Source organism: Amphiura filiformis, chromosome 5 (genome assembly GCF_039555335.1).
Source record: "Amphiura filiformis chromosome 5, Afil_fr2py, whole genome shotgun sequence".
NCBI lineage: Eukaryota > Metazoa > Echinodermata > Ophiuroidea > Amphilepidida > Amphiuridae > Amphiura > Amphiura filiformis.
Window position 1 is genome coordinate 66,211,918 of NC_092632.1, and position 26,562 is coordinate 66,238,479.

At 36.0% G+C, this 26,562-nt stretch overlaps 1 protein-coding gene across 1 annotated transcript in view; it reads right to left on the bottom strand.

Moving 5' to 3' along the window:
• Positions 1 to 26,562, bottom strand: part of LOC140152340 (uncharacterized) — a 230,239-nt gene that overhangs the window by 42,638 nt on the left and 161,039 nt on the right. The window contains 15 exon segments of the mRNA XM_072174644.1: positions 494 to 687; positions 856 to 1,005; positions 1,007 to 1,357; positions 1,736 to 1,864; positions 2,572 to 2,803; positions 3,772 to 3,905; positions 5,881 to 6,189; positions 7,157 to 7,492; positions 8,789 to 8,926; positions 9,760 to 9,948; positions 10,824 to 11,159; positions 11,912 to 12,214; positions 13,731 to 13,856; positions 15,698 to 15,892; positions 24,809 to 24,916. Of these exon segments, the coding sequence (XP_072030745.1) occupies positions 494 to 687; positions 856 to 1,005; positions 1,007 to 1,357; positions 1,736 to 1,864; positions 2,572 to 2,803; positions 3,772 to 3,905; positions 5,881 to 6,189; positions 7,157 to 7,492; positions 8,789 to 8,926; positions 9,760 to 9,948; positions 10,824 to 11,159; positions 11,912 to 12,214; positions 13,731 to 13,856; positions 15,698 to 15,892; positions 24,809 to 24,916 (3,230 nt within the window).

Consider the following 26,562-nt stretch of genomic DNA (forward strand, 5'->3'; position numbering starts at 1 on the left):
TCCATTTAAAAGCTTTCATTTAAAAGATTTTGGAAATATCTTCCACAAGGGGAGTATGTTTTTCAGGGTTAATCATTTTGAAACCCATTCTCCCTCTGTATTATGGCTTTACCTATATTATCTTCCACAACACTTTTCCTCTTTCACTCCTAGCAAAGTCCAAAAGTTAAACTGCAGCCATCTTATATTAAGCTACACATATTTGCCCTTAACAGAATCTACAATAATATAGAATAAGGTATGTAAATACCAAAAGTTCCTTCTCTGTAAGACTAATCTCCATTCAGTCAGTCTACTCCGGTACAAAGTACCGACGCGGACGCTTTTACATTGTGCCGACTTTGAAGGCGCCGCATACCTGCAGCAGAGACGCAGCACTGAGCACTGTTTACACGCTGTATACACGCGCGTTGTCACTTCGTTCTTCAGAGTGGACAAACTGTAGTTAGACCAGGTCTAACGTTTTATGCATATGGACGGGACGCTTACTAACCTGATATTTTTATCAATGATGTCCTTCCTCTGTGCAGCTCTTCTGATGACATTCTGCCATTGTTCACTGAGTTGACTCAGTTTATGTTGGAATTCATCAGGGTCATCCAGTTCTCCCTCTTGCACCATCCTTTGACCATCACTGATGATGGAGAATAAGATTTGCTGACGGTTGAAGATGTCGGCCTCAAAGAGCTGTAATAAGAAGTAATATAATTCATTAATTAACTCACTTTACCAAACAGAGAAACTGGTATCAAATGTCAAAACTTGTACAATTTGAGCACTTGTGATTTTACAATTGCATGCTGCAATTTCTAGTATGATATGGACTTAATTCATTACAATCTGAATTCAGCTCACCTCATAAACTTTCTGCTGTTCTAAGAGTTCTTTGTAACTTCCAGCAATATCTACAGCCAAACTCCTCTCAGTTTCTGCCAAAAAGTTCATCCAAGCATCGCACTTTTGTGCAAAGCTCTGTTGCTGCAACAAAACGCTCTGCAGCCTCAAGGAATTTTTCCGATGCCATACTGGACAGCTCGTTCCAGTTGGTGTTGAGTGTGGCAAGATTAGCTGCATTTGTTTTGTCCAGACTGAGTCTGTATCCCATTTCATTCAAGGTGTTGACCTCCGGCTGATGGCTGCTGAAATCCCGCATGACCTCTTTGAGTTGCGACATTCTATCTCGGATGGAATTCTCATCGGAAGATCTGTTGGGATCTTCTCGTTTTACTTTGTCTTGAGCTTCTTCCAGCCACGATATCAGGCGCTCGGCTTTCTCAGCAAACTTCTTCTGTGCTACGATGTCTTCTTCTGTATGTTGGATATGTCTTGATAACGATTGTTTTAAGCTGTCTAACCTCTGTAGAAAGAAAAAAGTAGTGATTGACAGAAAATTAGTGATGCTAAAAGATGAAGCTTTATGATTAGCCTTCCAATCCTACAAGGATCTTAATTGATTGAATTTGAAACACTTTTGGCAAGTAAAAGGATGACAAGAATTGGCAGGGATGTAAAGGGGCAACATATCCATTTCCATTTAGAGGGGTTTGTCCGGGGAATACGCTGCAGGGGATCACTCCCTCCTAAAAAGTTTTTTGGCTCTTTTTATGAAGAATTATCATCATTCAATTCCAGAAATGCAAAAAAAATATATATTATTTTTTTTAACATTTCTGGATTTTTTTTTATCGGCAATTTCCAGAAGAATTGCATCCCTGAATTGAAAATTTCCATTTACCTGTGCCAGTACTTTTCTTCTTGAGGTAATGTTGTTACTTGTCGGTCCATCCATATGCCTAGTCAGTTGGTCAACAATGCCACTCAATGCTGTAATTTCATGGAAGTTATTCACTTCATCCAAAAGTACCTGGAACAAAGCAAAAAATAAGATGTGAAGTTGAAATAATTAATGTCGAGCATCTTCTCATGATTTGTTATTTTAATTGCATCCACTTGCTATAGCACTATTCAGGGTATCAGTTTTTCTTACCATTAAAAGTATTCAGTGACTTTTCTACATGATGCTACACCCAGGAACTAACATTTAGTATTTTAAATATTCAAACTTCCTATTATACAAAGCTTGAAATTTAATTGTCAGACCGCACAAATGAATGTATCTTTCTCAATGAACTATGTATTAAAAATAACACAAATTGTGACGGAGGTATAAGTGCGTTAGTGTTATAGACCTAACAGGGAAGTCCTCCTTTGGTCTTTACACTAGCGTGCTCGCCTTTTAATCCCAAAAGCGTGGGTTCGAGTCCTGGCAGCCCGGAAGTGGCTCAAGAGGGCGCAGGATACTTCTTGTGGCTCACGGTTTAAGTGAGTGGTTTGTGACAATATGATTATGAAGTGTTTCTAAACTATGCTATGATGCTGTGATATTTTGTCTCAACTACAAAGTGAAGCAGGATTTACAAAATGGTGCAAACCAATGTCCTTAAATGTTGAAAATTGCAGTCTAAATCTTGGCTGCTCAAAGATTATAAGCGGCTTAAAAAAACATAAGCCATTTTACCAAAAAGTAATTTTAATATACCACCCCCTTAGTACACCTGTGCATTAAATTACCTTGCAAGCCTGGAGTTGAGTCTCCCTGTCTGGTTCCTGTCCAGTCTCTGAATCCGTCTCTGATATCCACCCATCCTCGTCCAATGATCTCAATACATTCTCACATTCCTTCTCCTTCTCCTCTAACCACTCTTCAATCCCACAATGCTTTTCTTCAAAGTTTTGCCATAGCAACAAGGTTTGCTCAAACAGATTCAGGCTATCCCTCATCTGCTCATCGGCTGATGACCATCTGAGAAATTAACGAACACATGTAAGAATTAAGTTAGACAAGAGACATTGGAAAATTTCTACAATAGTTGAAACAAGATGAAAACCAAATAAACAAATGCACCCAATGGGCTATTCCATTACAAGTTCACACTCCACCTGTGGAAGATTTTGGGAATTATCTTCCATAGGGAGAATGAATTTCAAATGGAATTAGCACATTAGCAAACTCTATTTGAAACCCACCCTCCCCTCTGTGGAAGATTCAGATTGAATCTTTCACAGAGGGTGTATGGAATTCAAGTGGAACTGCCTAATATGTTCATTCCATTCTAAATTCATACTCTCCCTGTGGAAGATATTTCCAGAATCCTCCACAGGGGGAGTGTGAATATCACATGGAACAGCCCAATGATATGCAGGCAATTCAATTTTAATGAAAGAAGATTAATTTTATTGAGCAATTGTTTTTACTGCTACATTTATAAACTGCCACAAAAAAATCATCACTGTTATTTACAAATCGCAGGTGATCAATAATAACCTAAATGACAGGTTTGTGTTATTATAAAAGTATGTATCAAATTGGATGATCAGTTCTGTCCACTGATGAGTGACAGTGACATTTAAAGTGCTATTTCCCAATCAGGATTAGTCCCGAATAAAGACCCTCTGCTTGATCCAGATTGCTTCCATTATGTTTTTCTTGGTCTTGTTCTTCCTAAGAATATCTTGCTATAATCTGACTGGTGATCGTAGTGAACTGATCTGTGTAACATTTACACACACTTTGCAATAATCTGTTGCAAGGTTACTTTTATGCATTAACCATCGAGTATATGTGCAAGACGTCAAGCGTGTGCACAGGACCTTGTGGAGAATAATACGCACTGGACGGTTAGCAGTACGCTTAATTCAATGTCACATTATTTCTCTTATTTCAGAAATATTACATTATTTCTGTACATGATTTCTTCCTTCAATACTCACCTTGTGCATAAATCATTGGTTGTTCTCTCCAGAGTTTCCCTAACAGCAGGCTTACACACACTACCAAGCTGATCAGCTAGCTTACATAGGTTACTCAGTTGCACACGGTTACCCTTGAAATCACTTTGCAGGTCCTGCAAAATAGAATGACAATAATGCGTCAATTTGGTTCAATATGAATGTACAGTAAATAACTTAGTGCAGGCCAGTATGAGCTTCATGCGTTCTCTGTTACATGTCAGTCATAGGGTGTCAAACAAAAAACTTGTGGAAGACACACATCACTCACAGAAAGATTGTGTAAAGTTTTGCAGCTATCCCTAGGATCTACAACATGCTCATCTATCAGGGCACAGTTATTTAACCCAAATACATTTTGTACATTCATAGAATGACCTTTGAAAATTTGGGTACAGAAACTCATACTCTGCAACTTGAGGTCAAATTTTGCACTATGATTGTTTCATTGAGGATATTGAACTATGCCAATTGGGATGAGGCCATTGTGGTCCATAGTGTATAAATTGCTGGTGTGCAAGATTAGACTAACCATGCAGTTAAAGACTTGCTGTATTTTCCTTTTGTAATTGGTGCAGTTTACATGTTTTGTAAGTTGCATGCAAATGTAAAAGCTATACCTTATGTTACCTCGAGTTTGGTAGTGACATTATTGCTTTTACGTGATTTCACTGCATGCATGTCGACAAATCACCTTTGTATGAGTGTATATACATTCTGCAGAATTAGGTAACGCGTGTGATTCGATATTGTGACTCTACCGTTTTTCACCCTGATGTGGCAGTAACGTCAACATGTTGAAGCAACTGTTTCGCTCACACATCTATCCAACGATTTGAGGCTGTGCCCTATGAAATTCGTACGGACGTCACGGCCACATCAGGGTGAAAAAAAAGCGTAGCGAAATATGCAGCTATGTCACTACCAAATGCGAGGTAATACGGGGTCTCCTCGTTAGTCCGAAACACCGTCTGTCAGAACCACCGCTATTCCGAATTTCTAGGGTTAGGATTAGAGTTAGGGTTAGGTTTAGGGCTAGGTTTAGGGTAAGGGTTAGGTTTAAGGTTAGGTTTAGGGTTAGCGTTAGGTAAGCTTAAAATTCGGACTAGCGGTGGTTCGGACTGACGGGGTTTTGGACTGACGGATGTATCTGGTAATACAATGTATAGCAATATGGATTATCTATAAATGTTTGTGATTTTCTAGTTTGTTCCATTACATAGTGCTTGGTGCCAATATTAAACTGAAAGAGTATAAAGAAAGAATCACACACAGCAATCAAGGTCTGAAGATTAGGAAATCACTCTCATAATCAAATAATCACTCAAATATACCTTCAAAATATGAATTGCAGGCTGACAGTAGAAGTAAAACATACAAGGAAAATCATGCAAAACAAAATGTTACAATTGTACTCAAAAATTATATAAACACAGGTATTCACAGCATTAATTATAACAAAAACACTTCAACATATGGTACAGTCTGCTGCATATATATTAACATCAAAAGCATACAACATTTTTGATCATTGGTGTTTAAGAAGTATTTAATTTATTTTATTTAATACAAAGTATGGACAATTTTCTAAGTTGTGAATACTAATCTACTTTCTGAAATGTTTCCAAAATTACATCTCATATGTGACACAATCTGGTCCATGGAGGCCAATGCACTGCAGACATTTTTGGAAATTGTGTAATTATATATAATTATTACCTTATACAAACATTAAACTATCATATACTGAAAACACCAAAGGTCTAACTTCTAAAGTTACAAAGTTTTGTGATGTTTATTTTCTTATGCATTTTATTGTTTTTACTCCGTATTTTTGGCTTTATTTCAATTTCAAATTTGCCGCCTTTAGTCTCCATGGACGAGATTGTGACACATATGAGTTTTAGCATACTCAAGATAATCTTGAATAAAGTGTTTTAAAGTTATCCATCATTATTGCTGCTATTCTTTGATCATCAGTATCACAAGGCCACATAAAATATATTGTACTTTAATGGCTGTGATCAAAAATATAGCATGATATGTTCTCAATTTTATGTCCAATTTAAAAAACCCCAACCCAAAGCTTACCTTCAACTTTCCAACTTGCATATCAAGTGAGTCTGCCGTGCCCGTAACCATATTCACCCTGCTGACAGAGTACTCAGCCTTGCCTAGACACTGCTTCACCCTCTGTAAGCATTCATGGTATAATCTCCATTGCTCCAATGCTGTAATGAGTACTGATTTCACCTGGTTAATCAAGGATTTGAGATTATCTTGAGCTCCTCTGATCCGACTCGTAGACTGTTCTACTTGCTCACGAGTGGTGAGTCTTAGGCCCATTTGCTGGATGTCCTGAATTTGAGGTTGTTTGGATTCCACTGATTCTTCAATATGCTGCAGAAAAGGGAAAATCAAGGAAGTGGTTACAATAATTTACAACATTGTATGCTAAGAGAAGATAATCAGGGTATATCCAATATTTTGAAAAATGTTCAAATAATAAACAACTGATAATAAATGGATACACAATTGCTACATTTCAACTACATTGACATGTATATTACACCTTCAACTGCAGCAAGTTTGATCACATAGTTTTCCAGTCTTTCTTTTTATTGTAACACTTTGCATGGCAATCATATTTGTAAGATCCAATGGACCTTTTTAGTAAGACTTATACTAAAAAACCATATCATGCACGACCATCAAAACTTATTCAACCAACAATAAATTTTTGTTGATTCGAGTGTGTATTTGATCATGTAGTGGACACCACGTACAATCATATCTTTGTACCAAGTAAGAACAATACAGTACATGATTGGTGTAAACAATGCTGTTGCCAGTGTGTTGCTGGTTGTGTTGTTTTTGTTTACAGCATATGACATCTTTCTGAACTAATTTCTTATGATTTGTGATCAGCTGGTGGAAAGCATTGGGCTATACTGTTTAAAATCCATACTCCCCTTGTGGAAGATTTTGGAAATATCTTCCACATGGGGAGTATGAATTTTAGATGGAATGAACACTTAAGGAGCTCCATTTGAAACTCATCCTCCCTCTGCTGAAGATTAAGGTTGAATCTTTCTCACAGGGTGTATAAAATTCAGATGGAGCTGCCTAATGTCTTCATTCCATTTGAAATTCATACTCCCCCGTGGAAGATATTTCCAAAATCTTCCACAGGAATAGTGTGGATTTGAAATGGAATAGCTTATATTTTCCAATAATTTAATAGTCATGCAAAAGATTATCTTCAGACTTCAACCTATGTTGCCTTAAGCTTTCTTTACGTCAGCTTATCACCAATATGATCCAATACATGAAACAGTTGTAATACACAGTACTACAAAATACTAACCTGGCAAGATTTGACTCCAAATTGCACATTAGTCTCATGTCCCACCTTCCCTTCATACTTCTTACACCTATTCTCCTGGGCTTCAAACCATTCCAACATGTCCACCACAGCCTTCTCATAATCACCCCAATCCTTACACAGCGCATCCAAGTTCTTCATCTCTTCACCCACCCTTGTGGTGATACCTTGCCAGCGTTTGTTCATCATGCCAAGTTTCTCGGCAAAGTCTGTCTTGTCTCCTCGCTTGCCTTCCGTGCCTTCCAAACTCATGTGGAGGACTGACTGGTTGACAAATTCTACAGTGAGAAGCTTGGAGGAGATCTCAACCTTGTAGCCCTGCAAAAATCAATGCATATATTAGATTATTCAAAATTTATAGAAAAACAGAGCTATACTATCACAGTCAAAGGTTGATGCTAACAATCCAAGTAACATTACAAAATAGATGAGCAGATCTTAAATATTTTTGGCATGAATACATGCACTGTTGATTACAAAGCATTATGCCAAGAGAAGGATTTATCAAGATTTTCTTCAAGACCAAAATAGAATTTATAATTGAAAAATTATTAGGTATACAAATCCAGAGTATTACTCACAATCTTTAGCTTTTGCCATCTTGGATGATGGCTTTCTCAAAAGTGACTTGGTTTACTGCTTTTCCCGCGGAAACCGGCTGTAACCTCATTCCCAGCGTGTGATGGTGCAAGCAGCGAGGCTACAGCCGGTTTCCGCGGGAAAAGCAGTGAACCAAGACACTTTTGAGAAAGCCATCATCCAAGATGGCAAAAGCTAAAGATTGTGAGTAATATTCTGGATTTGCATACCTAATAATTTTCCGATAACCAAACCAATCCTACAGATGAAACTGTTCAGTGAATTTGTAATTGTTTTTCTAGTGATAGACAAATTCAGGAGACAACAATACTGAAGATTGCCCATGGACAAATTTTCAGTAATGGCTTCAAATGGACTATTCCAGTTGAAATCCATACACCCTCTATGGAAGACATGACCTTAATCTTCCACACAGGGAGTGTGAATTTCAAATGGAGTCACCCATTCTGTGTCGTCTGCTCCAAAATGGGCTATTCCAGTTGAAATCCATACACCCCCCTATGGAAGACATGACTTTAATCTCCCACACAGGGAGTGTGAATTTCAAATGGAACCACCCATTCAGTGTCGTCTGCTCCAAAATGGGCTATTCCAGTTGAAATCCATACACCTTCCTATGGAAAACATGACCTTAATCTTCCACACAGGGAGTGTGAATTTCAAATGGAACCACCCATTCAGTGTCGTCTGCTCCAAAATGGGCTATTCTAGTTGAAATCCATACATCCCCTATGGAAGACATGACCTTAATCTTCCACAGAATGTGCTGATTTCAAATGGGGTGATCCATTCAAGTAACCCCATTTGAAATCCACACTCCCTGTGTGGAAGATTAAGATTATGTCTTCCATGGGGGTGTATGGATTTCAATTGGAATAACCCTTTTTTGAGCAGACGACACTGAATGGGCAACTCCATTTTAAATTCGCACACCCTGTGCGGAAGATTTAGATTGTGTCTTCCATAGAGGGTGTATGGATTTCAACTGGAAGAGCCTATCTGAAGTATACTTACTTGGTATATCTGCATCATGTTCTCCACATCTTGTGCGCATGAGTACGTCTCTACTTCATGGTTCTCCATAGCCTTCTCCATTGCATCCATCCATAGCATCAACTCATTCAACGCTTGTCTGGAAGGCAACATTTCCATCTAGAAGCAAAATAACATTTGCATCAAAACACACATCATTGGGACGGAACTCCTATGTGCTTGTGGCCCCTGAACATGTTTAAAACAAACTGCCAACAGATTCCAAAGGAGGTTTTACTTTAAACATGTTCAGGGGCCAATGACACAGGAGGTTTTTCCTGCCTAACGACAAGTTTGTTTGTTTGTTTAAACGGTCGCTCTGTGTTGAGACAAGCTTGGGTCCTGATGGGACCAGGCTCAAACAAAATGCTCAAGCCAGACTAAAAAGCCTATATATGTATAAGCAATGATGCTGGCCTGTATAAGCTGTGTGTATAGTGATGCAGGATCAAGTTTAAAACATCTTCTGACAGAAGACTGTTTCACTTATTCTGACTTTTATTGTCACAAAAAATACAAACTACTTTATCTTCAGTGTAACCTTATTTTCTTCTTCTTGTTCTATGAAAAGGAAAGTAACATTGGGCCATTCCATTTAAAAGCCACACTCCCCCGGCCTGTGGAAGATTTTGGAAGTATCTTCCACAGGGGGCATATGATTTCAAATGGAATTAGCACATTAACCAATTCCATTTTCAACCCACCCTCCCTCTGTAGAAGATTTGGGTTGAATCTTTATCAGAGGGTGTATTATGAAATTTAAGTGAAGCTGCCTAATGTGTTAATTCTATTCAAAATTCATACTCCCCCTGTGGAAGATACTTCCAAAATGTTCCACAGGGGTAGTGTGGATTTTAATATGGAATAGTGCATTATGCTTGTCTTTTTGACAGCAAGTTCACATGATAAAATGTTGTACAACAAGTGTTTACCCCGGGAGGGGGTGTGTTTACCTGATGTTGATGTAGTTCTTCATGTACCATAGGTAGCTCATGTTGTAGATCAGCCCACCTATTCTCTATCAGTGTTAACCTCTCTCTAATTGGTGTTGTATTCAGTTGTTTCACCTTGAGTAACTGATGTCCATGGTTGATCACAGACTCTTGGAGTGGGGTATGGTTTTCGATGTTTTTCCTGAATTCCTGTAGATTCATTTTAAACAAAACAAACTCACACTTAATATTCACAATAACAGATATTTTAATTGTAACATATATCAATCTGATTTCTTTACTTTTGTATTATTTATTTTTTAAACTAGGTATAATTGCTTCATTAGATTCTTTGTTCATTAACAAAATTTCTTTTATGCAGGAACTGCTGACCAAACTTTCACTACCAATGTTCACATTAACGGTCCACAAATGATACAATGGGACTCAGAATATGGATTTCATTGACTCAAAAGAACTCTACCACTGTAAAAAGTAGGGAGAATGTAATATAATTGTTCATTCAATGTACGTCTCAGCAAATGATAGTGTGTCAAATATCATATTTTGGTAAGTATGCACAAAGGATACAGTAGGGGAAAGGCTGTTGAAATAAGATTATGCTGTCTGCAATTCAACTAAGCATTGGGCTAAGCATTGAAATATATGTACCCCCTATGGAAGAAACTACCTTAATCTCCCACACAGGGGATGTAGATTTCAAATGGAGTCACCCATTCAGGTAACCCCATTTGAAATTTACAATCCCTGTGTTGAAGATTAAGGTTATGCCTTCAACAGGGGGTGTATGGATTTGACCTGGAATAACCCATTTTGGAGCAGACGACACTGAATGGGCAACTCCGTTTGAAATTTTACACTCCCTGTGTTGAAGATTAAGGTTATGTCTTTGACAGGGGGTGTATGGATCCCAACTGGAATAATCCATGGAGCAGACAGCACTGAATGGGTAACTCCATTTGAAATTCACACACCATGTTGAAAATTAAGGTCATGTCTTTGACAGGAGATACATGGATTTCAACTGCAATAGACAATTTGAATCTTTGCGTATGATAACCTACCGTAAATTTGTCCATCCTGATTGCAATTGGATCTGGCTCAGCCTTGTCTCCCTCCGCTTCATTGGGATGGATCCAGTCAGCCAACTCCTCCATGGTGCTTGTCAACCAAGGCACAAACTCTACGCATTCCTTGTCAAACGCTTTCCAGTTATCCATAAGCAGAGTCATCCTCTCCAGGTCGTGATTCAGTTTGGTCTCTAGGTCTTGCCATTTGTCAGCTAGGGTGGTGAGTTTGTGCTCTAGGGGTGGGGATGTGATGTGCTTGAGGATGCTGTTACCTCTGGTGAGGATTTGTTGTAGGTTGGGTTTGCGGTCTGTTAAAAGTGTCTTCATAGCCTGCATTGGGGAATGGAGAAGTTAAGTTAGAATTTATGGTCCACTGAGGCATCCCTTGATGCTCTAAACATATGCATTTAAAATGGAGGTTGTCTACTTTTTCTTCTTCCTCCCTTAATTTCAAACATTGTCAATACTTTCACAGACAATAATATTGCAGCAAAAATTTTTTTTAACAGTATAAACTAACCAGCAAGGGCACTTTATATTATTGAAACCCAAATTTTATGGGCTACCTTTAATATTTCTTTCCTTTAACGTCATTAAATGATTTCCTTTTCAAGCAGAAAGTGGTATCTTACTCCCAAATGGGATTTATTTTCCCCCATGTGCATGATTTTTCTGTGGAAGTGGGAAATAGCGAAAACTGTTGTTTTTGGCCTTTTATTTGTCATTCTCTCGGTTGGACATCCGGGAACATCGTCCCCTTTGCATAGCAACTAGCTCAAGGTAGGGGAACTGCACATGTGCACACTGGTTTTACAAGGCTTTTTCCACTGTGTGACGTCAGCCCGAACAAGAGAATAACTCAATAATATGGAAATATAGAAGTGACAAGAACATACAGCTTCCTTAAATCATTTCCTAAAATATCAATGTAAAAATAAACTGTATCATTAAAGCAAAATTACCCAAACTGGACAAATGTGGGCAGAAGGCTCCAACTTGCATCAAGTATGCCTAAAATCTGTAACCAAGTATCATGTGAGTGTTTTAAGAAAGTTAGAGCAAATACCATTCCCCAAACCTACTTGATGTTTGTGGATTCCTTTCTGTACATTTTCCTGATTCTCGTCGCTGATGTTGCTAGGTAACTGCATCTCAACATGTCCCAACCAACTCTTCAGATCCTGCAGACTCTTCTCAAACTGATTCCAATCCGATAGCAGCTTCTCCATCTGTTGACCACGGCTAGTTGCTTTGACCTGGATGGCGCCGCTCTGCTGATCCAGCATCGTCCGTTGAGAAGCAAAGAGTTGCTGTGTGTAGGAGTCGGCCTTCTGCGCAATGGATTCGATCATCATGTGATGCATGTCCAGGTCTTTGAAGAATTCCTGTATGAAATTTACAACAGAGTTTGAGATCAATAGTTGCTAAAAAATGTCCAAGAAGAAGCTGATAAGAAGTCAGAAAAGCAGAATTGTCTTTTACTAATTAGTCTCATTAATTAGTTCATTGGAATAGTAAGCCACAAATTATGATTTCAGATTATGAAAAAAAACAAAATTTGCACATGAACCTTAATCTTGGGAATAAACTACTGAGAAAATGAAACTAACTTGTGTTTTTTGAGATCCCTGATTTCTTAAAAAGTAATGGGATTTAGCCTAGTTAGATATTTGTTGTTGTACCACACAGTCAAGGTTAAGCATGTACAAACATGAATTAGACAGTTGACTGCACATCATTTGTACATATTTGACAGTTCATTAGCATTGTGCAGGGGCTTTGGCATTGAATCAAATTTAATTGTTCAGGATAAGTTAAAGGGACCATGGTGCCCAAACTCAGTATATACCTTAAGCATCTTGTTAAAATAACATAAATGAAAGAGTTGTACATATTTCCAGCAATTCAGCAATATATTGGATACTTCCTTAATAGTAAGTGAACCAAAGTGAACTTTTTGAGATTAAAAAAATATTATCAACTGCTAAATGAGACATAGCTAAATCCTAATCATTTAGTTAGTTCTAATTGGCAATCAAAGTTAAATTTCACTATTTGGCCAAATTTATGAATTAAGGGCCAAAAACATGCATTTTATTTTTAGGGTGTTTTTCACATGGTGTGACAATCAAGTCTAAAAACTTGTAATAAGTCTAACAATTTATGCATTCTATTTTTTGTGGAAAAGACATGGTTCATTCTTATAATCAATCATTAATTAAAGTAGCTCAAAAAAAAAGTGAAAATTAGAGCAAAATTTCAGAATATACCCATGATTTTGAATGCTTAGACTTGTTCCAAGTCTTTGATTTTTGTGACTCGATTGTCATAAAACATGCCGAAAATGCATGTTTTTGGCTCTTTTTTTCAAGAAATTAGTAAAATAATTAACTTTTTCCTTTATCTCCAGTTATTTACTAAATGAAAGACTAGGATTGAGCTATGTTACATTTGGCAGAACTTGATAATATTTTTTTAATCCCAAAAAATTAGTGCTGTATTTGTCGAGAATGGGGAGTAGTGGTGGCAAAAAGCTCATGCTTCCTCAAAAGCACTGTATTCTTTTAAGAATCCCAGTGCCTCCGGTAAAAAATCTTTATATAAACAAGACCACAGAATAGTCATAGTGAAGTTGCCAACAAACTTAGCATGTGAAAACTACTGCTGTCATAATTTCTTGTCAATATACAACATATTTGCTGGTTAACCCCATGAGAACTACCTGCCTATTGGTCAGAAAGGAGTTTTCATTATCAACTGGCCCAATCATTAACATTGTTAGAATAATTTCACCACACAAAAAAAATGGGGTGAATTATTTGCAATGCTCCATTCTGATTGGTGATTAAAGTGAAAATATCATGTAATTGACCAATCAGAGACACTGTTAGATCGACTAACCTTGTGTTTGTCTAGCTGTTGTGCCAGGTCTGCTGCATCAGAAGCAGTGATGTCTTCCCTCTTCAGCTTCTGCTCTGCTGTGTCCAAGAATTCCATGTAGTCCTTGATGATCTTGTGGTACTGTTCCTGTTTTACCAATAGACAAATATATCACACTCATAAATAATCTCTTTAGAAAAAAAATCTCCTTTCTCATCATTTCTAACATAAATATGTTTTCAACATGACCAACAAAAATGTGTGTGTTGCAGGAAAACACATTTGGCAAAAACCTTTTTGATTAGTTTTAATTTCATATTTATATTTGAAACTCATTTTCAAATCATGGAAACAAAAAACAATGCAGTCATCATGTTGGATTTGAATGATGCTGCAGCTTTTTGAAATAAGATAATGAATACAATAGAATCTACAGTGATTTTGTGAAACAAATTTGCTACCTGAAACATATCACATTGTCTTCCTAAAGCCACAAAAAAAAAAAAAAAAAAAAAAAAGTTTTATGGGCCCGACCGACCCAAATTGGGAAAATTTCTTTTTTTACTTTTGGCTAAAATCATGTGAAATCAGCCATTTTAAGCCAAAATGTATTGATTTTTACTGACAATTTGTGACAAAATTCAAGAAATTTTTCAAAAAAAACCCATCACATTTTTGCCAAATTTGTCAACATTGTGGTGATATTTTAGATCATTTTAGCCTCCCGACTGACCAACCCTACTTGAAAAGTCTGTCCGCCCATAAAACAGTGGTTTTTTTTCTGTTGCCGCCTAATGCAGACTTTATAAATCAAACAAACACTTGCGATTGTCCCGGTTGCTATCACATTACCCAACCCATACTGACCCTACCCTATCTATCACACACAACTAATATAAAAGCCCCATCTCAATTTGCATTACACTATCCCTGTTACAATCAAGTGTTTATGGAGCAGAATCAATATAAGCATTGATATACAGTAATGCTTAAAGCTTCATGCTTTACAATCATAGCATTTTTTTTCTGCTTTCAATACTGAAAGAAACAAAACATTCTCTGAAGGAAAATTACATTTTGCTACTTTTTATTTATTTATTTTATTATATCAAGCATATCTAGGCATTTACAGCTGAAATCTGGGAAATAATGTTGATGAAAGTACTTAGATATGGCTGTTATGGAAGTCCACAAAAGACATAAAATATATCAAAATTAGATTTTGCAAAATGAAATATTTTGAACAATTAAAATGGTCATGAGTCAGATATCTTTGCTACATCTAACACAGATCCATTGCATAATTTTTGGGACATCTTGTTCTTACAAACTAAATCCGTCGTTGGGCAGGAAAAACCTTCTATGTACTTGTAGCCCTGGAACATGTTTAAAACAAAACTGCCAAGAGGTTACATAGGTTTTGGTTTAAACATGTTCAGGGGCCAATGACACATAGGAGGTTTTTCCTGCCCAACAACGTAATGTGTCTGTAAAAAAAAGCCATCTACCCATGATTTCTACCTCAGATGGCTATTTTGTGTTAGCATAATTCTCCATCAAATAAATTCATAAAGAAGACAGACAAAAAGCGGTGATGCTTTAATCTATAAGCCTCCAAGTTAATCCTTAACAATATCACCGCCTGCTAATTAATCCTTCAAAAATAGTAGCCCACTAATCAATGAAGATATCTTACCCTTCCCAGAATCCTTTGCAACATAATGCATCACTTCATTACAGCAAACGACACACCTAATACTACGTACAGGTTCCTTTTGTTTTCATGTTGAGAATAGACTGGCTAAACATGGGTCGATAGTCAAAAAATAAACATAAACACATTTTGCAAGATCGGGATGCTCGGTTCATTGAGGTACTTTTTGTCACTATCAACCCATGTTACATTAGGTAGCACATCAGTACAGAAAAATGAAATGGAAGAAATGCATTGTGGGAAGTGTAAGATATTTTCTCAGCCCACTAATTACCTGTATAATTTTGGCTTTATTAAGCTGCTGTCTTTTTATATTAGCATGCTTCTGAAGATCCTCCCAGTTAGCTTGCAGCAGACTCAACTCGGTGCTTATCGCTGGTGTCTGGGGGTCAAGGGTCAGTAGTATCTCGCCTTTATCGGTCAGTTCCCTGAGTTTAGCTTCGTACTGTTGGATCTCATTCTCCAGTTGCTGTTGTAATGAAGAAATAACATTTGTAATGATTATTGGATATGTCATCTTAAAATGAAAAAAAAAAGTAAAAATTTTATTTTCTTTCATGAATTTACATACAGAAATGTGCTATTCCATTTAAAATCCACACTACCCCTGCAGTAGAAGATTTAGCGTAAGTCTTCCACAGAGGGAGCATGGGTTTAGGATAGAATAAACAATTGGGTATTAAACTTCCATTTGAAATACTCACTCCAGTTGTGGAAAATATAGGTAAAGCCATAATACAGGGGGAGTATGAGTTTCAAAAATAATTAATCCTGACCAATTACATTTGAAAAACATACTCCCCCTGTGGAAGATATTTCCCAAATCTTCCAAGGTGGTAGAGTGGATTTCAACTGGAATAGCCCAATACTCATGCTAAGACAAGCTGCTTGATTGAATACATGAATTTCATGTCATTAACTCTCTCAAAGTGGGTGTCGACTGCAGACGACAAGTTTCACATTTTTTTACAAATTAAAAAAATTTAGAATTATAAATTTTCCTGACCATATTTGGAATCAGCATGAAAAATGCAGTAAAATGAGTACAAACAAGCCTAGTATTGGTTCAGTGGTACTTGACATAGCTCTTGATATTTTGAGGAAATCATCTCAAAACTTGGGCTTTTTATGTTGAAGCCTATGCCCAGCAGCATGTAGAGCATTTTAATGCATGGACATAACATGAACAATGTGCTGAGAATATCAAAATATCAAAGGTTAAGTGGGCTAAATAAAGACACGTATGTATCTAAACATAATGGATATTCTTGTACAGTTAAGCATAAATTGGCATGACACATTCTCAAAAATCTCAGTCTGCTTTTAGAGCCAGCCACTCCCCAACTTGTTCCTATCCATTCAAAGGTTAATATCTGATGAACTACTTTCTTTAATTACGTCTGCCTCTAACAAAATATCAATTTTCATGTGGATTGCTAATCTATTTCACGCTCAGATTAACAGGCTCCTTTTTATATCAAATTTGTAACATTTTCATGCTTATAAGTTGCAACAAACAGTTGATTTTATATTAAACATGCAAACGGGTAGAAAATGATTCTTATAATTGTGATACAGCACCTCTCAGTAGAGGTACTCAGTACAAATGACCATACGCGGATATGTCGCAAACATAGGTAGCATTTTCGACCTTTACGTATATCGCGGACCCTATTTCTAGGCTAATAGGTCTTTTTTTTTCAAATCTGTCTCAATTTTGTTTAGAAAATAGCCAAAATTTGGTATGTATATTGATGGGTCCAAATTTCTTTAAAAATTGGTATATTGATGGGTCCACTTCAAATTCTCAGGGGCACACCCATACCCATACCAAGCTTTAGACCCCCCGGCTCTCATTATGATTCTTAAAATTATAGCTAATTGTGGTCCACATTCCAGGACAAGACTGACCGCTCATTAACTACATTATTAAAAATTCTTTTTGGCTTCACTGTTACATTAACTTGAAAAGCCACAAATAAGAGAAGCCCTCCCATCCATGAAAACCCATGACCTAATAGGTTCACTCACTTTTTTGATGAATTTGTTTAAGCTAAAATTGTATAAAATATAACAATTTGGCGTGCAAGGCAGTAATTATATATTTATTGCGCAGGTGAGATGCAATGCATAATATTACAATCATACATTTTTAAAGAAATTAACCACACAATTATCTACAAGGTGTGACCATGAACGGTGTCAATAAAGGTTAGATGCATAGGTAGATTATATTGACATTTAACAAGATGCAACAAGCATTCCACCAACGCATGTAAATACACTATTAACAAATACATACACTTACAAATAATATACTTGATCATAAAATGCATAAAATTATATATGAATGAAACCTGTCAGTAATAGATTTTGTAATAAGATGTATATCTCTATGTTTAGATTTAGCCAAAGGTATCAATTTAAGTACTACACTTGTGGTAATTTGACTATTTTTTTGCATTTTTCAAAAATAATAACACACTGGTAACAAAGTTATGTATATTATTGGGGCAAGAATCCAATTACTACACTGAAATTTCAGTGACTCAAGACAATCGGTTCAGTATATATGATCGGAAATGAGGTACATCCTAGCGGTACCTCTCTTCTTATCATAAATAACAAACCGCTTGTCTTGGGTCACTGAAATTCCAGTGTAGTAATTGGACTCCTTGCCCCTATAATATACATAATTTTTGTTACCACAGTGTTATTAGTTTTTGAGAAAAATGCAAAAATAGACACAAATTTATCGAGGGGTGTAGTACCCCCTTAACATTTGTCATTGACGTGTGTAGCTACAATTATTATAAAATTTGACATAATCATTGTGGAAGCTAATATTAAATGGACATAACTGAGTGGGCATTGAAACTGAATTTGTACAGCTGCCAGTCAAGTTGATATTCATTTCATTTGGTAGTTATTTTTTTTAAATCTCATTAATAAATAATTTTGGTCTCTCAGCATACTGAGCTATGAAACGTTACAATCAGGTAAGTTGAATTTAACAATCAAGTCCCCATCACAGAAAAAACAGCACTAATTAAAAAAAAAAAAAAAAATATTATCCTGTTTTGCCAAATGATAGCTATATCCTAATCCTTTAGTTAGTTCTAACTGGCAATGAAAGTCAAATTTTAATATTTGGTCAATTTTTGGAAATAAAGAGCCAAAAATATGCATTTTTAATTTTAGGATGTTTTTATATGCTGTGACAAAGACTAATTAAGTTATGCATTCAAATTTTTGGAAAACACATTTCTAATCAGTTTCATTTAACCACTTATTAAAAAGATTTTGAATGCTTAGACTTGTGCCAAGTCTTAAAATTTTGTGACTAGAAAACATGCAAAATTGAATGTTTTTGATCCATTTTACCTCAAATTGCAAAAACATTTAAATTTGACTGTTATTGCCAATTAGAACAAATAAGGAACAAGATAATATTTTTGATATTCCCAAAAATTAGCATTGTATTTTTTCTGGAATCAGGAGTAGGCAACTAATTAGAATTCACTCTGCAGAATTATGATGTAACACTAAATAATTACAAGACCTAATATGAAGCAACACATGGCTAATTATTACTGCCTCAATCAGATCACGTTAAGATGAAAGGTTACATGCACTATTCCCCATCATCTGTACATGTTTAACTCTCTTCACACGGTTGTCGACTGCAGACGACAAGTTTCAAAAAAAGTTTCAAAATTCAAACATTTCAGAAATGTAAATTTTCATGATCATATTTGGAATCAGCATGAAAATTGCATTACAATGAGTACAAACAAGCCTAGCATTAGTTCAGTAGTTCTTATAGCTCTTGATATCTTGAGAAAATATTTCAAAACTTGGGATTTTTCCGTTGATGAAGCGCATGGCTAGCATGCAGAGCATTAATGATGAAATGAGAGGCAGCGAGTAGTATAAACGATAGACTACTTTATTACTGTTCCACACTGTTTTTATTCCACATCTTTTATTCATTCGGCTATTCCAGTTGAAATCCACACTACCCCTGTGGAAGATTTTGGAAATATGTTCCAGGGGAGTGTGTTTTTCAAATGTAATTGGTCAGGGTTAATCATTTTGAAACCCATACTCCCCCTGTATTATGGTTTTACCTATATGTTCCACAACTGGAGTGAGTATTTCAAATGAAAGCTACCCAACTGTCTATTCTATTTGAAACTCTTACTCCCTCTGTGGAAGGGTTTAGCTAAATCTTACATAGGGGTAGTGTGGATTTAAAATGGAACAGCTTCAAGTGTTCCCATAATGGGCTATTCCATTTGAAATCTGCCACACCCATGATGTGAAAGATTTAAAAAATGTCTTCCACAGAGGGAGTATATTTTTCAAATGAAAGTGGCTATGTTTATTATATTATTTTGAAACCCATACATCTCCTGCACATTGCATTACCTACATCTTGCATGAGTATTGGGAAGTCACCAATTATCAATTTCATTTGAAACCCATACTTCCTCTGCAGCAAACTTCAGCTAAATTTTCCACAGGGGGAGTGTGGATTTCAAATGGCATAGCCCAATGTTTCGCTTTTGATTGTTATTGTTTGTGTTTGCATCTCAAATACTAGTGACATGTCCAATTTGAAAGCAGTATTTTATTTAACCTATTTAAATATATCTAAAGGCAGGAAACCATAGAAACCACCTCATCACTCCCATATCCTGTTTTCCAAAGAGCTATTCCATTTAAAGTCCACACTACCCCTGTGGAAGATTTAGCGGAAGTCTTCCACAGAGGGAGTATAAGTTTTAAATACAATAGATAATTAGGTAACTTCCATTTGAAATACTTAACACCAGTTGTAAAAGATACATGTAATGCCATAATACAGGGGGAGTATGGGTTTCAAAATGATTAACTCTGACCAATTACATTTGAAAAACATGTGGAAGATATTTCCAAAATCGTCCACAGGGGTAGTGTGGATTTCAACTGGAATAGCCCAATTCTTCCTATTGTTCTCTTTCATGTACCATGTAAAGAAAATAAATTTGATTTAAAAACAAATAAAATCTATGTATTGTAAAATAAATCTTATGTTCTTACGTAAAAACATCTATTTTAAATTCTTCGATCAAAACTAATTGTTAATTTGATTTGACAAAACACAGCACATTTTGGCTGCGACAAATACCCTGTAGCTTAAAAGAAGCGACAAACACTACAGAACACATCCCTGGATAGGTAACAAGCTTGGGCTAAAAATAGAAAATACTTCAGGGCAACAGTATTTATTTCGCGTGCTGGAAATAACATGCAGAGTGAGGCAAGGCAGTGGTTTATAACAAACACGGTCAACAATCAAAATAAATTACTGATAAAAATTATAAACAAATATTGGACAAAAATGTGTGTTAAAAAGCATAATTTATACATTTATTGATTAATTAAGTAGACAAAGGTTATTTATGGATAATATGATTATGCTATTATTGAATTAATGTCCTAACCTTAAACCTCTTTTTCTTTTCGTTTTCCTTTGTGGCGATTATCGGGTATTGGAGAGTAAACATGAAAAGAAGAACATTTCTCGTTAGTAGATGCAAGATGACTCGTTATGGTATACTAATTACCGACATACCGGTAGTACAAACATTTTGTTTTTTATTCATAATATTTCCGCCGCAATCCAGATGTTACAACACTTTACCACGTTGAAATTCATTAAATCACCTAAGCGTAATTTACTAAATTAGTTTAATTTGCAAATTGTATAAACTGTTGTTTTTTTCTCGCTACTGCACTGGTCAATTTCAAAGCAAAACAAACCATCTGCACAAACTCCCAGGACAGTATACCTTATTTATCTGACATATCACAAATGCACTTTATCGCGATGATGCCAGCCGTATGGCTAATTTGCTGATACGGACATCTCAACGCATCAACTTGCGTATGATATCGCAAATGTGATGGTCAAGATCAGGGCAATGTACTTTTCCTGTTAACTCATGGCATGCAGACATGATAACACCCATCGCATGGTTAAACATTGAGTGAATTCATGTATAATACAACGATAACCGTCTTGAAAGGTTACACATTTAGGTATTATTAAAATACGATTTAGGCAAATTGACTAGAAATGGATGGATATTGAGGTCTTGTAAGGATGCGGAAAATTGGGATTATTCCTGATGGTTTGATGTAGGATTGTGGTTAGAAAATAAGTGCAAGTGTAAGAATATGGATTCAATACAAAGTGTATTAACAACTCTCTCAAGGCAGCAGTATCTAGTTACACTGCAAATGGATATATACAACTTTTACGCTGAATGTTGAATGATTCCTCGCTTTCATCACAACATACAAATATTTGTTACAGAAAATCGGCCAATTCATTTCATTAAATTCTTTATCCTTTAATGTGTATTATTCATCTGAAAAACTATCCCGAGGTATAAAACAGAAGTTTACGACTGCTCTTCATTCTTCAAAAATAATACATCTTGTGTTCTTGTACTCTAAGGCAACTAATGAAATATATATGGAGCTAATATATTGTGGCTATCTTACATGCCATGACTTAATCAAAAAACAATCCATTTGCCTTTCCTGCAGATATTATCTTGAGAGATGGAAAGTCTTGATCTACATCTCCTCATGGTTATGAATCTTTAATTCACTTTTGTTTTTATTCTTCTTCAAGTGAATTCATGAATCACTTGCTCTTGAACCACTGTGAACTGCATTTTTGATTTCATCATCTCCCATCCGCAATGTAGCACTAGAAAAGTGGGCATTTTGGGTGTGTTAATTTTTCAGCATTTCATTTTACTTGCTTTTAAATTTGCAAGTTTAGGCTTCCCCACATAGACCCCGGACATAGACCTACACACAAAAGGAACATAATCTGAACACTTCATTTTCTCGATACCTGCTTTGAGCATGAAAAGCATTAAATTACTGTAGCACTATAAATTCCACTCTGATAAAAGTCGGGGCAATGCACTATTGCGTCGTACATGCTACTTTCAAGTATGGAATGACAGTACGTGAGTAGAACAGTTTACCAAGAGGAGCTTCTCCGCCTGATATAGATACATAATATATCGCACACAGCTCCTAATCTGTCATGTGCATCCTTTTTTTTCCACATTTTTTTTTCGTTAAAATTTGCATGATGGAAAAAGAAGTTTTGCTCCACTTCTAATTGGCGATGATGAATCACCCTTTCTTGAGCCTCTTTAAAGAGGATAGAGAAGTTATCTGGTATCCATTGGAAGAATTAGTATGGTGGTATAGAGGGGATAATCTAACACGTTCCAAGTAGTTCAAATGTCAATGCCAAATTGGTTCACTGCAATTAATAAACCTAATCATCACTTGCATACAAATGCATTGAGTTGTGGATAAACTCTTCAAAATCTGCAATTTATAACTCTCTCCATGCTCTCCATGTTTAAAAAAAAAAATTTTAATCAAAAAATTTCAGAATTGTAAACTTTCATGACCATATTTGGAATCAGCATGAAAAATGCATTAAAATGAGTACAAACAAGCCTAGTATTGGTTCAGTGATTCTTAAGATAGCTCTTGATATTTTGAGAAAATACTTCAAATCTTGGACTTTTTACGGTGAAGACTATTACAAGCACGCAGAGCATTAATTGAAGGCAACTGGTCATGTATTATACACAAGTAAATCAACCAGGCTATAACCACTTGACCTTCCAAAACATGTCGTGCCTGTGATGAACACTGCATCAGCGTGGATACCATATGCAATTCCACACACGCTGTAATACCAGCGTAATTAAGGTCCGGTGGAAACATGATTTTTCTCGGAAGGCTTGCGTTTGATCGGAGGATTTCCCTAAGGTGGTTTTGCATATTTGAGAAAAGACTGAACTTTAAATGACCCATCGTAAGATAAACGTGTTGTTACAAACTCACTGTCAGTGCAAATCCGCTAAATCACGCTAATGCAGACTTAATAACCAATTACTTTGTATTCTATGACACGTCTTCGGGTCTTCTTGATAAACCCCGGTAATACTAGCGCGCAACTTCAAAGTAATCATGCATGTGTTCCGAACTTGATTTCAGCTGCTTCTTTTGTTGTGGTTTTATGCATCATTATTAGTACATGAATACATGAATGGGGTAAAAAGTTGACTTGTTTCCTAAAGGCATTTTTGAAATTTAGTAGATTTGTTTTAGTTACATTAATAGAGATTTCGGCTTTTATCAGCTGGGATTTTTCAAGATCATTAGTAATTTCAGGTCAATAGAAAACTTCTACAACAAAGAGTATAAATTACACAATTTTGTCAGATGTTAAGAGCCAACACGTATGAAAACTTTTATTCAAACAAATTTTTTTTTTAATCAGTGGAGGGCTATCATTGAATTTTAAATAGATAGTGAGCTCGTTTCATAGTTTTGGAAGGATGTCTACTTTTCTGTTCTATCGCCAACTCAAAATGTCTAATCTAATTTTATTTCATCCAAATTTCCCATTGCAGCTTTAAGGGGGTACTACTATTTTCGCATTTTTCTCAAAAACTAATAACACAGTGGTAACAAAAGTTATGTATATTATAGGGGCAAGGAATCCAATTACTACACAGGAATTTCAGTGACCAAGGACAAGAGGTTCGTTATTTATGATAAGAAATAAGGTAACGCTAGGATGTACCGCATTTCCTATCATATATACTGAACCTCTTGTCTTGAGTTACTGAAATTTCAGTGCAGCAATTGGATTCCTTGCCCCAATAATATCTTTTGTTACCAGTGTGTTATTATTTTTTGAGAAAAATGCAAAAATAGTCACAAATTTACCACAGGGGTGTAGTACCCCTTAACACTTATAACACCACTCTACTCATGAGATGGCATTCACACCTAACTCACGTAATACAATCTACATAATTTTATAATTTATTTATACCCATCTCAAACTTCATTAAACCATGTCCTACTTCACAACTATCAGCTCGCCCGTAAACATCCATACACTATACTCTGATCAGCTCACAATCGGAATACTCATAACATCGTGGATTGATATAGAATAGTGTACAAACACTCCACTTACCACCTACGTGAACTGCGTTTTGTGTATTGCTTGACTGACGCGCGCTTTTGTAAATTTACACAGGCGTAAGTTGGGACTTGAATGACGCACGCAGTATTACAGAAACCGAATAATTCTCGCCTATTACGAGCTGATCATAGCATACCTACGTTGAGCCTACCTTGTAGGCAGGTTGTTGGTTAAAGCTTACAGTTTACAAACATAACTACTATCTTCTTACATATCTGCAGAAACCTAACCCAATACAGTATGTATGTAGCTATCTGTATCAACATTCTTGTTAATCAAGGATCTACGACTGACCTGGTTTTCATTGATCTTATCTTCCAAGCAGCCCTCTTCGGCCTCTTCTCTTGACATCAGCTGCTTCTTGGTATCGGACAACCAGTTCTGGAAATCCAACACCTCGTCCTGAGAGAGAGAGAATGATAAGGGATAGACAGAGAAACAGTTTAGACTTGAGGTTTAGGTGAAATAGCTACAAACCTGCAAAAATAGTATAATATTTGTACATATTTCATGACTATATAGACAGGTTTCAACTGATGTCCAGATAGACCGATTCCGTTCATTGGCAGAGATTTGTGGATAATACAATGGAGCAAATAGAAATACAATCAATATATACAGCTAAGAATTGAACCAGACACCTGTCTCAGCAAACCACTTTATAACATCTTCCAAAATGGAAGAGGAAACATACTGACTAAAACAGATAATAAATTTAATACTATATAATGCATTAACTATTTCTGCATTGTTTTATAAATATGGAGTCTGGTGCATTGAACACTTCTGGAAATTTTTATCCAAAACCACACCCAAGAAGATGGCCAAATGTGATGTGATCAAGCTAAATGAGTCTGATGTCGATCAAAATCAAAATTCAGTTTTCAATTTCATAACCTGAGCCATTCTCAGAGCTCAAATTTGCTGAAAACCTCATTTCAGTGTTGCCCAGAACAATAAAATACAAAGGAAGTTGAACCCTATTATCGGCTATGTCTCAAAATCAATATTCCCGACATCCTTATTTTGCATGATCACATCAGAAATGGATAAAGGAAAAAAAAAGCCCTTTAAAAAGTCAGATCGATTGCTGCTTAAGGAAAATATGTACTTTTTTTTTACTTTGGCAATAGATTTTTTCTGTCATTGCTGTTCATGATGAATTATATATGATTTGAATGACAGTAATTCATTACAACAGTAATATGTTATTGATACTCTTCCCCTGATTTCTGATGACCATATCACATCACCATCCCAGCCAGCCCTCTCTACACACACATCCAAAATGGCCTCATAAAAACACACTCTAGTGTTTCAAAACAATGGTAACAGTATCTGGGATAGTAAGAGTATAGATCAAATTATAAGTAGCTGTCCTATTATTCCATTACAGATTGCCTAACTCACTTTTGGCATGCGACCGCATATCAATTAGCTTTTCCTATATACGCTAATACAGTCGGTGTCTATTGATGTGCAACCTTGGAATTGTATAGGGACCACACTACACCCACTAATTTGCAGTTTAGTTGATTAATACAAAGATGTAATAATTTTCTTAAGTGTACCAAAAATGTGGACCAAAATAACGTTTGTTTTGCAATTTTTCCAAACATAAGTCAGTTGCTAGGTCGATTGCACTTTAGCACATTAAGCCATACCTATTATCTTGTATTGTTAACAATTTTACAGATAAGACCTAAGTTATTTGAGTTCATGACAATGCTAACGACACCTTTAGCTTAGTTGTGTCCTTTTGCGTTTCCCTGTACACAAGCACATATCTCGTGCATATCAAATCTCTGTTATCATAGTGGTTACATAAATGCTGTTTCTTGTAACATATGTAACCAAAAATGCAATTCTTTCTTGCACTGAATTTTAAAAATGTTCACTTCATGACGTACCAAATTGTAATTATTCATAAAATTGTAAAATGTTTTGTACCCTACAGCTAAATCTAGCATTGCAAAGTGCTAAACGCTCATGAAAATATTAACATCTATACGATAAATCTTATTTCTCCAGAGATAGGTCTGCCACCG